Source organism: Helicoverpa zea, chromosome 25 (genome assembly GCF_022581195.2).
Source record: "Helicoverpa zea isolate HzStark_Cry1AcR chromosome 25, ilHelZeax1.1, whole genome shotgun sequence".
Lineage (NCBI taxonomy): Eukaryota > Metazoa > Arthropoda > Insecta > Lepidoptera > Noctuidae > Helicoverpa > Helicoverpa zea.
Genome location: NC_061476.1, coordinates 8,270,308 through 8,285,226, shown reverse-complemented (window position 1 = coordinate 8,285,226; position 14,919 = coordinate 8,270,308). Strand labels below are relative to the sequence as shown.

Here is a 14,919-nt window from a genome sequence, read left to right as displayed (position 1 = left end):
ATAATATATTTTTTGAGAAATCAACAACTTCTAGGTTTATGGTGAGCCGAGTAAATGGTACTCAAACTCGAATATTTCGTTACTTTAAATGAAGAATCGAAAGCATTCTTTCAGAAGATGTCAGGAATTTTGCCTCAGAAGAGTAATCTGCTGAAAAAATACATGACACGTGACAGCTTACTGTTAAGACTTAAAGTAATAAAATATATTTTTTTAAGGATTTCTGAGGGGACGGCGCGTACGCAGTCCCCACTACCAAAAATTACGCGTCCGAGTTATCCACATTAGGGATAATCGCAGGGGTCAACCCATCCGCAGTGCAATGGATGGACCTCGCCCTGGGGGAACCGCCTTCTTGATCACGGTATCCCCTACGCCAGGTAAGTATGAGTTCACGACTGTACGGCGCGGGGGTCGTTCGACCGCGGAGAATCTTAACACCGCGATGTAGAAACGGGACGTAAATGTACAGCGCCATCTAGTTATGAAGTTGGAAACTTTATGGCGGGCCTGAAATCCTTTGATAATTAATCTGTGTTTGCTAAGATTTCTGTAGTAGGTACATATCAACGAGATAATTCTACATAATATGCATTTTTCTAGCGAACCTTTTCCTGATATTACAATAATTGTTATGAATTGCTTTAATTACATAGCTAGGTAATAATTAAGTTCTGTAAAATATGTGATTAGATTTACAAAGTAGTTCCTGTATGTAATAAAAAACGTGGAAGTGAAGTACTTATAGATAACTAGAAATTGTAATAGATATCAATATGTACGAATACAACTACAATTGTTTTATTCTGATTCTTTATATAACAATAATGAAGGTAAACCTTAATCAGAAAATTAACAAAATATAGTGTGCGGGTAGAAAAATTAACCAGTTCAATTTCACTTAACTTCATAAAAGGAGATCTTTTAAAAAAAAACACAGTTGAAATTTTGTTAAAAAAAAATTAAGGCGTCAATAGCCATTACAAAAAAAAAAAAAAACAAAAGAGTCTCGATCGATTCTGCGTTCAGAAACCTACCTATAAATCATTTTCGCAAACACCTCACAATTAGTAACAAGTCTACTGTCCAGCCAGCTACACAGTTCATTTCTGATCAAAAAGTTCAGTTTATACTTTACAAACAAACGTACAGGCCGTGCTACCTAGCAATAGGTTTTCAACAATTAATCACTCGGCTACAATAAGATTTATCTAATCTACTATCAGCAGTTAATATCGGTTCGCTTACCACCTTTGTCCGACCGTCTGTGCAGTGAAGTGAACGTGTGACAATATGAAATTCTCAATTTTTGACCAGTTGTAGTTAGAAGGGTGTTTGTAAATTATTTTTGAAAATGGGTGAATTACAGAATAGTAGCAGTGAGAAGAAGGGGTCGCCGTTTTTGAGGCAGGTTTGTGTCTTTTCTTTTAATAAAAATGTAGCCTAAAGTGCAATAAGATGCGAATCGATCTTTAAATGTATTTACACAAATTCAGTGTTTTCTGTTATTACCTTTTTAAGTTCATATTGTGTTGAGTAATTAAGTGAAAACATGGTGTCAAGATATTTCACTACTTCTTTATATCACTTTTCATCAATAATTTATTGATCTTAATTATGGGTATACTTTCCTTGTAGCAATTTCTTAAGAAAGGAAAGATATCCTTATTGTTATATAGCTGAGAGAAGGTATCCATTATAAATATGCAAGTGCTAAATCCAGTTGGAATTTTAGTTTTTTTATTAAAACCTCACATATTTTCCGCGCTACTTTTACAGCTACCCTCAAATTGTATTACTATCTTAACAACAGTCAAATTACGGCTATAAACCTATAGAAAACTTGTGAAAATCCCACTAATATCACGTTAGCTACAAGACGGTCTGTTTGTCTGTGCTAATCAAACTAATTAGTCTTATCACTGTGATATTGCTGATCGTCATTAGTTTTCAATGGCAAAAGTAATCTCAATTATGTTCTACCTACCTGTAGACCACATTTTTACTTTGCATAAACACTAATTATACCTAATTACAATTATCATGAAATACAATTAAAAAGCATCTAGAATGGTCATGTATTATCCACCATTTCTTCTTCCCAGCAAAAACACATACGAAGTGGTCAAGGGTGCTTGCTTTTGAGGGCTGTCTTTCGTAAACTTGACATTTAAGTGATTTTGTTTCGAGATTTTGATTTATTTTTTGCCTAAATAAAAAATCTAATATACAGTTTTCAGGGTTAAATAAATGTGGTAGGTATATTGGAATAATGACTTCCTGACTGAAGTAACGAAACTGAATATATTTCAAGTTACCATTAACATATTCATTATTTCCACCAGATTCTAGTGGTTGTTTTCTTAGCAGAAATGCTTTAATCTATTCAGGAATGATTTTCCTTACGGGCACTCCAACAAGCGCAAATGACATCTACAGTGATAGAAAATCGTATCAAAACAATCCTGTTTTCCCGCGATTTCATCCGCGTCCCGTTCAAACTACTGCCCGTATCGGGATAATACCTCTATATATAGCCAATGTTACTCGGGAATAGTGTAGCTTTCCAACAGTGAAATATATTTCAAATCGATGTAGCAGTTTTGTAGCCTTTCGGGTAGAAACAAACATAAACAATCCTCTGTATTATATCAGCATAGAAAGTATAGATGGACAAAGCAGACATCTTTACAAAATGTCACAAAGGCAACATTACTCATGTCATATTATCCTTCTAAGTAGCTATATATATATACCTACATTCAGAACTGGCAACACGAGTGACTGCCCCATTGTCTTACTGTTTTATTTATCGACACACCGAGGATTATTTCAACAGAACTAATCAGTTTGATCGCTCAATAGCACTCGTTACAAAGTCAATGTTTGTGAAACACCTTATTGTTGACTTTGTACGAGTTTTCAACGGGAAAATTCTGTAAAAAACTAGTAGTTAAGTTCAGAATATTTATGTAGGAAGTATGTGAGAGAAAATTTTTGAATGTTTTCACAGCCTTTGGTAGTCTACTTCTGGATATACACAGAGTCCTCTGGTATACACAATTATACCCTAATACTTAATTCTTTTTGTATTCAGAACAATGAATTTACCTAAATGAATTTTGATACAGAATACGATTGCAGTGATATAATGTATTATAATAATATAATAATAAATTATTTATTTCAGACCAAAGATCCATACAAGTGTTAGTAATTCCTTATCCTAATGTTAGTAACAAAACAACAGCAATTGTAATGTATTAATTATTGACATGGACGTCAGCACGCACATGTCTACTTGCCCAGTGTCTTATAAACGGACCGTCAATTTTGTCTGCCAGTGTAGCAAGGATACTGTTGGGACTGTCCCTGAAGCGTCTCATCATGGACGCACATCTCTTGCGTATAATGGCATAGAAGTCATCAACTCTAGCCTCCGCAAACATGCCAGACGCGCTACACCATCGAGGCAGTCCCAACAGCATCCTCAGCGCATTATTATATTGAACGCGCAGAGCGTTGTAAGCCTTCTGCGTATACCTTACCCACAAGCTGCACGAGTAGAACGACTGGCAATATGCTCTAAATAAGGTCAGTTTTACTTGATTAGTGCATCGTGCAAACCTGCGGGCAAGCATGTTACATCGGGCTGCCAACGCTCTACGCTCCCTATCAATATCCTGATCGTCTGTCAGAGAATCCGTAACTACATGGCCGAGGTATTTAAATTGAGTCACAACTTTAAGAGGAGAATCGCAGAGCTTTACAGGTGGAATATAAGCAGGTGTATTGTTACGTACCTTAAACACAATTACTTCACTCTTGGTGGCGTTATACCTCAGGCCATGAGCCTCCGCATATCTCTCGCAGACAGCCAGCAATTTCCTCAGACCACAGATGGAAGGGCTGAGCAGCACCATGTCATCAGCGTAACTAATATTGTTTAGCATCTTGCCATCAATCGAGCACCCAACCATGGTGCTGCTCAGCTCCCCCACCAAACGATCTATGTAAAGATTAAACAGGGTAGGTGAAGTTATCCCCCCTGCCTAACTCCACATTCCAGACTATAAGTCTCAGATTTAGTATCCGCCCACTTAACATAATTTTTCTGGTTCTTATACCAATGTTGGAAAACATTAATTAACTCAGCGGGTAAGTCTGTGTCATCCGACAACTTTTGCCACAAGATGTCATAATTTACCAGGTCAAAGGCTTTTGACAGATCAAGAAAACAACCATACACCGGTGTCTTCCTATCCGTGTAGTACCGGACAGTCTGCTTGAGACACAAGATTGCACTTTCAGTGGACAGTTGGGGTCTGAAACCAAACTGCCCATCATTTAATTTGATATTACCTTACACCTAGTGTATTACCTTATACCTAGTGTTTATCTGTTTGAGAGGTTTTTTGCCGTGGTTTTTCGGGTGAAACCACTTGAAAAAGAAATACAAATTACCTAATTACAGTTACAGTTCATTTTATAAGCTACTTTTGGCTTTGTCATCTTTGTTATATGTCCGGGATTAAACTTATCTTTCGTCAAAATATCATGATCCGTTGCTAAGCAGAATCATAAACAATGTGTGATGGATTAGCATGGATTACACTTCTTTAGTACGAAAACATTTGCCTAGCCTTTTCTCTTCTACATATACTTATTATGTTGGGGTCGGCTTTCAGATGCAGCTAAGAACAATGTTTTTCGAAATTATTTTGCGTATTGTGATATAATAGTTTTTAAATTTCATGCTGACCATTGACACGGTAATAATTTTAGTTAATTTCCACAGTGTTGTGTATATTTCCGTTATAGCTAAGAACATAATATACTTAGCATGTTATCGGCAATCGGTACTTATACATATACGAAATTGGTAAATGTACTTAATTTTATATGGCATGTGAAGTGGTAGACAGAGTAATCATTTTTATGGTATATAATAGATTGCCTGTCTACACGGAAATGATATGAAAAATACCTTTATTTATATCGGTGAAACATTATACATAGTATTCCTATCTGTACGTTTTACTTAATTTAAAGCGACTTTCATCCTTCCCAATTCACGTTCTAGTTATCAATTTCAAGATAAATACCAAAAACTTGACCTTAATTGTAATCTTTGCTATTTCTGTAATCAACTATAATTTACGCATTACATAAGTACGAAACAAAAAAATCACATGTTTGAATGAGTAATCTGATGAATCAAAATTAATAGATGTATAGATAAGATGTATGATGTGTGTACTAAGTGATAACACTATCAGTTATATCCCAAGGCAGGATCATTGAATAGTTTTATCAGGGCTGATGATCGGTTGATCGATATTCTGCTAGTAATAATTACTAGTCGTAGGCAGTTTATCTACTACTTATTAGGTAGGTAAGTAGGTCCTGCCGGGGCTGCGGGATTGTTCGAAAAGTTACCGCGGCCATGTTATATAAAGGGTTTAAGAAGGAACATGGTGGGTTTTAGTCAGTAAGAGTCTGAGACTCCCTCACGGTGCACCCACAGTGGGAGAATCATTTGATGATTTCCTACCAAAAAAGGTACGTAAGTAGGTATACTGCCTGCCTACGGTGTATTTGAAAATGGTACTAACATTCTCATTCATTTGGTAACGAATGTTACGTATTTCTTTAAAAAATATATTATCTGGACTAGCATAAATTGATAATATTTTACATTGGTTTATCTTTAAAGAGCATTCAAATAATTAGCATTTTTCTAGAAAATCTAGTGATAAAAAATGTTTAGGTTCTACAAGGTGTTGATTTGCATTTGCGCCATAGTTCAGGAGGAGGACATACAATACGTAAATAATCGATTGGAATTACACTAGATGGGAAATAACTAATATGCACTGCTTTTTTTGTCATTGTAATGTCGTGGTATTTCCGAAGTAATCCAATTTTATGAATGAAATTTATGAGTGATCGTTGCGTATGCTTTGTGTTTGCGTTTGTGTGAGGGTGCAGCACGGTTTTAACGCCAGTAACATACGCGCCAAGTTTAAATAAGGCTAGATGACATTTACGGAATTCCGAAAAAAAAAATAAAGAAAAAAAATTACGTACCAATTTTTTTATTGATTTGGGTCGTGAATCATTAGCATAATTACCTCCCTGAATATGGCACGGATGCAAATCAACAGCTTGTATATCAAGTGGCAGAAATTACGCTGAAATTTTATCACTTAGATCTAAACGAGCACGTAATAGGCTTTACATTCTGATAACCAAAAATATCTTGACCGAGTATAAACATTCAGAAATTTCAAGTTTCAGATAACTTTCAAGTGCCACACGCGTAATAGAAATAATACGCATTTAGTAGCACTTTAATTACAAAATCAATAGATAAGGCAATATATCTAATCAATTACTAATTACAAATATAAAACAGCGCTTTTGTTAAAGTAAGCATAATTCATGGCGAAATCTTTTTAATCCTCGTATCTTATCGGATATGCACTTGTAATGAAACAGCACTTCACCTTTGTAAGTCGGTTAAGGTTAATTTATTGCTTGTTTTTCTTAAATTTATTACGCATTGACTGTAGGTAATTTCTTTATCGACATTTGTAACATTTTTCAATCATGTTTTCATCGCGGAAGTATACAAAAGTATCGAAATTGTTTGTATTATTTCATAGGTAGCGGAAACTGAAATGTCAACTTTAGTCAGTTTTCAGTCTGTAGTATTGTTGAAACTAGATATGGCTATTCCTACTTATGTACAAACTTTGATACTTGCTTGTGATTATACCCGCGTCCTGTAGAAACTACTGCTCATACCTGGATAAATCATAGCTTAGGGTAAAGGCGGGATAGATGCCCCACTTTTTGAAATATGCTTATAATTTAATAAATATTGGTTCTACATTAATAACACCTATGAATGTAACTAGTTTAATCCTTTATGTTTATTTGTGATTTGTCTTTTTGGACCTATATACTACACGTTTTGCAGATTTTAGCTTTTTGTAGACCTCAATTTTTGGGGATAGATGCCTACCCCTATGGATAGTTGCCCCACCTTGAAAATACTAGCGAGGATAGATGCCTACGGTGCGGGATAGATGCCCTTCATACTGTTTAAGTATATTATATTAATAATATTTATTTATTTTTTGACTTTAATTTATTTGAAATGAAAAGTATTTTGCAGTTTTTAAAATCTTTTTATATTCATTATCAGATTAATTAAAATTAACACAATAATATTCTAAAAGTATTTGTTCAACAAAAATAATGTATTTTATATTTGAAACACTTATTATAAAATATTAATTATTTAGTTTCAACATGCAAAATCATAAAAATCATTCTTTCTTAAAAACTAAAATAACACAATATACTTAGCATTATAATATTTAACCGTACAGTGCTTTAAGTTTTCTACATCTCGAGCAAAAATTTCTGAAAAGTATAGAGGTTTCATGTAACGAGCACTGACACATTACACATTGAATCCAGTCGGATTTAGACTTTGTTTATTCATAGTTTTCAAAGCATTATATGCAGTTATTTTTATTTGTATCTTTAGGCTCATCCTGCCCATCTCTTTTAGTCTTCTTCACCGGCAAACCTTTAGTTTTCTATTCCTTAACTTTGTTCTTAAGTAAATTGTCTTCATCTTCACTGTTTGAACTGTCAATCATTCGTAATCAATAAAAAGTGTAAATACCTATACATAAACACATGAAAAATATATATTCAAAGCACTTATAATACATTCAGGGTACACGTGGTGTATGGAGGGATAGATGCCCCTAGGGGCACCTATACCGTAAAAAATCAGGGCAACTATCCTTTTTGACAGGGTTAGATGCCCTAGTATTTTTTTAAATAAATTAATACAATAGAGCAACTATTTACATCAAAATGTATACTTCATGAAACAATATACATACGTAATAAAAAAATTGATGGAATTAATATCTACTTATAAAGTTATACAACAGCAAATACGCACCTTTAAAAATTTTACGCTCGCTGTAAGTTCGCCGCGGAGATGAATTCACACACGAGCGAAACGCGACCTCATCCCTCGATGGCGCGTGGCTAATTTAGGTGCGGGGTGCTTGTGGCTTCTAGTTAAACGGTTGTTTCTTAATCGCGAGCATGGGAAGTTAGGTTTTTTAAAAATGGGGCATCTATCCCACTGCGGCATCTATCCCGCCTTTACCCTATGTCACTTGGAAGTAGTGTAGCTTCCCGACAGTAAAATATTTTTCAAATCGAAAATGTTCAGTAATTGCGGAGCTTTTTGAGTACAAACAAAGAAAAGTCCCCTCTATAATATTAGTCATCACCACCTCAGATCAAAGAAATAGATCACCACTAACATTGTAAGTAAAAGTGCACAGATAGCATAATAAGTGCAAGTATATTAATTCTGAAGAGGATAGGTACTTTATTATATACATATAATAAACATTACATCATTATGCTTACACAAGTTTTCAATCATCAACAAAAACTATGACAAATAGCGAACTAGGAACTGCATGTGTAAACTTCAATATCATCAGAAATGGTTGCTACTACACAGCTGTATGCTAATCAGTTTGTTTATATTAGATTCTATATCTTCAGACACGTGCGTCTGACCGGGCTAGGTGTTATCAGACCTGCACATTGAACTAACGTATTAGCTCGTGACTGAATAATCCATTTCTCATATAGTTAAGTTGTGCGGTCGGTTCGTGGATGGGTGACCATTTGTGTCATAACGAGTTAATCTCGGTTTTCAGTCAAAGGTATATTTGGCAGCCGTTACAGGTAGTCAAAATCCAGAAATTCTGACAACCAGTCTCACCGATTTGTATCGGGTTGCTCGGGTAACTGGGTTGTTGAGGTTATACATGCAATTGCTCCATGAACCTAAAACACTGGAAATCCATTGATTAGACTGAGAGACACCCCAATATTTGGGAGAAGGCTTAGCAGATGATGACATTTTATTAGTACCTAACTGTACATACTTTTAGTTCTACATAAACCTACCTATGTGCTATTATACCGATAGTCATTTAAGGGCTAAGGCTATAATTGGACAGAGATTCTAAATATAAAAAATAATTATAGAAAATAATCCAACTTAAACAATTGCGCTAAAAAAATTAATGCTTGTTGTCCTTTAATTCAAAAGTTATGTTTGACGTTTATTGCACCAAAGTAACCCTGTCCCACTTGACTTCCAGGCGTTCGTGACGGCCAGCGTGTCGACGAACATCATCGCTCACGGCTGCGTGATCGGTCTCTCCGCTATCCTCATCCCCAGCCTTCGTCTGCCGCAGTCTCAGATACACGCCACGCCTAGTGAGGAGTCATGGATAGGTAAGAACCAGCATAATCACCAGTTAAGTGCCCGTATGTACCAAACCAAGGATGACCCGCGCCAAGCCTTGGTTAACCTTTAATAGGTGAATCCGTGTAGCCTATACCTCTAACCACGACGTGAATTCTGACGACGTGGCTAACTAAGCGTACCTTCGCCTGATCTTCAATATATAGGGATTCCCGCAAATACACTTTCTCATTTTTGAGGGTGAACCAATACGGAAGATATTTTGTAAGGCGACAAATTGAAACTGGGGAAAGAACCTAATAAAGTTTTGAAAGAATGAAAATGTTACCCCTGGATATACCTACTTACAGCTGTAAATAGTATGTAATATTTTGCCATACTGAAAGTAAAAGCTAATTTGAAAATATTATTTAATTCCAGCATCAATCATCGGCTTCGGGCTAATTGCGGGCAACATCATCATCACACCTCTCATGGACATCCTCGGGAGGAAGAAGTCACATCTACTGACCATCCTACCAGTCCTGGCGGGCTGGTTCCTCCTGCTTCTGGTGAAGAACGTCGCGGGCCTCATCGCAGCCAGGTTCATACAAGGCATAGCTATGGGCATGCTCGGACCTCTTGGCTCCATCATCATCGGTGAAATGACGGACCCAGTGAATAGAGGAGCGTTCCTGACATGCGTCTCCCTATCCTTAACAATAGGAGTGATGTTCTGCCACTCTTTGGGCACTTACTGTAGCTGGGAGCAAAGTGCTTTGATATGCTCTTTCATTACCTTCACTAGTCTCCTTCTCATCATATACAACCCTGAGTCTCCGGCGTGGCTGATCTCAAAAGGAAGGATAGGAGAAGCGAGGGAAGTCTTCATCTGGCTCCGAGGAGATGATGAACAACAAATTGATGAATTAGAAAAAACTATAACAGCTCAGAGAATGACACGCAAATCTAGCGTGATAGACATAAATTTGTCGTTTGGTGCGAAGACGAAACGATACTTCAGATATTTAAAAGAGACTATGAAGAAGCCGGAGTTTTACAAGCCTATTATTATAATGGTGTTTTTGTATGTGATGTTCCAATTCGCTGGTATCAACGTCATCAGCTCATACGCCACTGATATTATCAGGCAGGTTGTGGGGCCTGAAGCTAACGCTAATGTCATTATGGTAGCTTTGGACATCGAAAGGCTGGTCTGCAACCTCCTGGCTGTGTACCTGATGAAGACTATGAATAGAAGAACTTTGCTGTTCAGCACTGGGGCGATCTGTATTTTGTCTTACGTGGCGAAGGGTCTGTACGTTCACGCGAAGCAGAATGATAAGCTGCCATTCGACAACCAGTGGGTACCAATAGCATTGATAGGTATTTACATGTTCTCATTAACAGTCGGTATATCTTCGATTCCTTTTGCTTTGTCTGGGGAAATTTTCCCATTGGAATACCGTGGATTGGGCAGTGGTATTAGTATCTTAGGTTTATCATTGAACTTCTTCGTTGCTCTCAAGTGTTTCCCGGTGCTGACCACTGCTATTGGTCTCCCGTGCACTTACTATTTGTACGCGGGCGTGGTGACGCTGTGCTTGAGCGTCGTGTGGTTCATGTTACCCGAGACAAAGGGCAGGACTCTACAAGAAATTGAAGACAGTTTCCGAGGTCTTTCTGCCGGAGACAAGAGCTTGGAACCCCTGAACAAGCAAAATGGAGAAATGATGCGGCGAGTTAGTTCAGTTATTATTTATTAATAGTACGGAAGGTATTACTTACTAAGACTTTGAGAGACAATCGGAATATTTTAGAATATAGCAGTGTATCTGTACTGGTTACGTATTACGTGTTACGGCTGATTGAATGAATATGAATGAGACCTAATATTAAGTTTATCTAACTTATAGGTAATTTATGAATTGTACATTTCAATCTCAGATAAGTGAATAAAACTAATTTTATTTTGAATCTGTTTATTTCTCTCATAACTAATTTTGTAACATTTTCAATGCTCTAGAAATGCTCGAGATCAGTCTTTTTTCGTCTTCTGTAACCTTGACGTATTTGTCTTTTTTCGATTTGCAACAGTAAACTTGTACCCACTCTATCGTGACTCAGCCACGGAGATCACATTTTTCCATCGACTTGGAGCTGCCACACCAGAGCACTGAAACTGTTCATTAAAGCTACTCCTCCCTACAACTGCGCCGAAGCAGTAAAGCACATCCTGTGGTCTCTCGTACCTCTTCATCCACATTCCACTTTCTTGAGCTCCAGCATCTTCTCACCTTCATGTAGCTCGGTCTGACCAATGTCACCTTTGATTCCTTTGAAATGGCACTCGATCTCATAAAGGGTCTTGCCCTTAGTTTCTGGCAGTAAGAAGTATAAGAACATCCCACAGATAGCAACTGACGTACCATACACACAGAAGGTTCCACTTACACCTATCTGTTCGAAGGAGAACGGAGCTGTCTTGACCACAACGAAGAACATGATGGATAGGAACATTCCAGAGATTCCACTTCCTAAACTCCTGTACTCTAGAGGGAAGATCTCGCCAGCGATAGCCCATGGGATGGGTAATATACCTAAAGTCTTTCCGAAGATGTATACAAGGGTTGGTATGACTGGGGTCCATTTGTATTCATCAGGTATGCAGCCGTCATCTCTTAGGTATAGGAGAAGTGAAGCGAGCAGTAGTGCGGCTACACTTATGTTGATACCGAGGAATAGAACAGTTCTCCTGTTCAGTTTATTGACCACGAAGCAGGAGAGCACGGCAGTGACGAACCTCACCACATCCACCATCAGCATGCTGACGTTAGCGTCAATAGTTCCAGCACTGACTTCCTCCATCATCGGGACGGTATAAGACGGTACAACAGTCATGCCAGATATTTGGAACAGAATGAACATGAACATCATGATCAAAGTAGGTTTATAGAACTCTGGTTTCCTGACTGTCTGTCTGTATGCTTGCCATCTTGATCCTCGTCTAGTGCCCGTTATTTGCTTCTGACTGTTGAGAAGGATTTCTAATTCTTTCTCAGAACTAGGGTCGTAGCCTCTGAACCAGTGGAAGGACTTCCTGCATTGGTCTGTTAAGCCTTTTGAGGCGAGGAAAGGAGGAGTTTCTGGTGAAAGGGTGACGAGGATCAGCGATAGGACGTAGACACTGCCGCAGGCTAAAGCAGCTGATCTCCAGTAAAGCAGGGTTCCGAAGACATGTGCGATGAGCATGCCCGTCGCGAAAGAGAAGGCGATGGTTGCCAGGAAAGCGCCTCGGTGCTTGGGAGCCGAGTATTCAGCAATGGAGACCGGTGCAGCCGCTGCCTGGATACCCATGCCAAAGCCCTGGAATTTAAAAAATTACCTCTTAGTTGGAACAACATAGCTATTGAATTTAGACTTTCTTCATGCATGATATGTATTTTGTAATAATGGTAACACATATTGAAAATTGATATCAGAAGTTTAGTAACAAATAGATTCTTTATACTGCGATTGACGAGACTTCATGAATATCAATAATATCATGTGTAAACAATAAATCGATAACATCTACTTCGTCAGATTCAACTGGGTCAATTTGTAGCTCATCAAAGTTAACTTCAACATATTGTTAGCAATTGATTTTATTGGCGCGCGTTTGTTACATTGCTAATGTTTATTTTGCTAACAACAGAAATACGTGTAACCAAACGTGTGTCTGGACCAATAACAATGTTTTCATGTTGCCTCTTTTAAAAATTACGCTTGAAGAGACACATTATTAAGCAGGAGTAAGTAAGGGTCTGGTTCTGAAATCGACAACAATTCACACCCACACCATTTCTGTTTTACGGATCATCAAAGCTGAAATAAGCACTACACTACTGTATTCAAGTACAAACGCAAAGCAATGCCTCTTTCATTAATTGGACATTCAGCGATATAGTTCCGAGTCAAACCCACAACTGAATAACCAAATCAAAGGCATTTTTTGTGTATTTTATTGTTTGTGTGCATAGATGTGGTAGAGGGGCGGAAGGGGAGATTAACCCCTATTACAGAACAAAAAAAAAGACGATAAACTACAATTACCTGTAGTGATCGACTAATAAGCAAGGCAGTGGGTCCCCTGGCCGCAGCCAGCAGTGCCCACCCCCCGAGGGTCGGCAGTGTGCTGAGCTGGTTGGTCAGCTTGCGGCCCAGCTTCTGCAGGCTGAATGGCGCTACCACGATGCCCAGGATCAGTGCCAGACCCAGGATTGAAGCTGGAATCAGACATATAGGAGCATTAGGAAAGACTGTAAAAGGTCAGGTAGGAAGAACGGACTGTCAAGTAAGGTCCTCTAAACATTTAAAATGAAATTTTGAAGTAACATGCTTTGCTACATTTCAAACTTAGTACATCTGAGCTCAATATTTAAAGGTAACACAGTTTATTATATATTTTGGCGTAAATATCTGAGATAAGAGCTTTATATTTTTTTCTATTCTAGGAATCGACGAGAGAACGGTTTGCAAACATAAGATATTTGCACACAATCCTAATAATATTTGCTCTAGACTCAATTGTTGTGCCACGTAGGTCTGTACGTACCGTAATCGCATGGAATACTCCTCAACATCTTATCCTAAAGATTGATTTCGACGGAATAAGATTGATTGCAATTACATATTGTTATTTAAGGCTGTATTTCTACAGTATAAAGAGATCGGTCATCTGGGTGGGAACATCCATCCAACATCCAGTTCACTAAAACTTTTACCGGTTCAGTCATATCGGTAGACATATTTATTCTTTTCTCGATAGTCCTTACATTCCTGGGGCCCGATTCTCCTAATTTTACTTAAGCGCCATTCGATTCACGTTCGACTGCGATCCAATCCCGACTCGATTACTATTGAAGCGTATGTAGCATTCCGCCATTTTTTCTTTGAAATAAACGTTTTTATCCAACGTTTTTATTCAATAATGAATCATTTTGTCTGCAAATGATTTACGATTGCAATATGATTGTATAACAAACTACCGTATATACCAAAATCACCAAAATAGCAGACCAATCGCAAACCAATCGAATGTTGTTGGAATACGATTGGTCTTATATTAGTAGCAGACTGCTCGATATGGTTAAAATTGCTATTGCGATCATATTGCGATTCGATTTCTATTCGATTTTGACATTATTAACTAAGGAGAATCGGGCCCCTGTATGTAGCATTTGTAACATCATTTGTTCAAAGCATCAGTGTTGTAAGTTACAAACAGTCACGTGCTTAAAGCCACTCGGGAGAGGAGAGTAAAGAAACCTTGAAGAGTCGTGAGCTCGTGACTACCGAGTGCCGATATCTCAATCCTTTGACTGTAGACGATATAGGCTTGTATGTACGTAATAATATAAAGAAAGTACAACTTAGATTGGTTCCTAGCTTATGGAGTTGCCTACAAATAAAAAAAAATGCCTACTTATAAAAATACAAACAATGAATATAGATAGCATGGATGGAAGCAGCTCATCACAATCGGATTTCGAAGTGCTTGAAATAATTTCTAATATATCATATTAGTGTCACGGAATATAATGGACAGGAGAAATTCTATCGAAATGTTT

The 14,919-nt window shown here is 37.6% G+C and overlaps 2 protein-coding genes and 1 non-coding gene across 3 annotated transcripts in view; 1 reads left to right on the top strand and 2 right to left on the bottom strand.

Moving 5' to 3' along the window:
- Positions 1-226: 226 nt before the first annotated feature.
- Positions 227-388, bottom strand: LOC124642838. Its single transcript, XR_006985827.1, has one exon. It is a non-coding gene; the product is annotated as a U1 spliceosomal RNA (small nuclear RNA).
- Positions 389-734: 346 nt separating this feature from the next.
- Positions 735-11,282, top strand: LOC124642619 (facilitated trehalose transporter Tret1-like). Its single transcript, XM_047181129.1, has 3 exons — positions 735-1,411; positions 9,222-9,357; positions 9,749-11,282. Exons 1-3 carry the CDS (start codon positions 1,355-1,357, stop codon positions 11,071-11,073), a joined length of 1,518 nt encoding a protein of 505 aa, XP_047037085.1. The 5' UTR covers positions 735-1,354; the 3' UTR covers positions 11,074-11,282.
- The window catches only part of LOC124642620 (facilitated trehalose transporter Tret1-like), a 35,352-nt gene continuing 31,705 nt past the window's right edge, over positions 11,273-14,919 (bottom strand). The window contains exons 4-5 of the mRNA XM_047181130.1: positions 13,403-13,575; positions 11,273-12,673 (exon numbers count right to left, since the gene is read on the bottom strand). Coding sequence (XP_047037086.1) covers positions 11,564-12,673; positions 13,403-13,575 — 1,283 coding nt within the window. The 3' untranslated portion in view covers positions 11,273-11,563. The remainder of the gene's footprint in view (positions 12,674-13,402; positions 13,576-14,919) is intronic.

Excerpts from the sequence above, each read along its gene's own strand:
- LOC124642619 (XM_047181129.1), top strand. The coding sequence starts at position 1,355 with ATGGGTGAATTACAGAATAGTAGCAGTGAGAAGAAGGGGTCGCCGTTT. Across the intron at positions 1,412-9,221 it reads GGTCGCCGTTTTTGAGGCAG|GCGTTCGTGACGGCCAGCGT; the intron begins GTTTGTGTCTTT and ends CTTGACTTCCAG. Across the intron at positions 9,358-9,748 it reads TAGTGAGGAGTCATGGATAG|CATCAATCATCGGCTTCGGG; the intron begins GTAAGAACCAGC and ends ATTTAATTCCAG.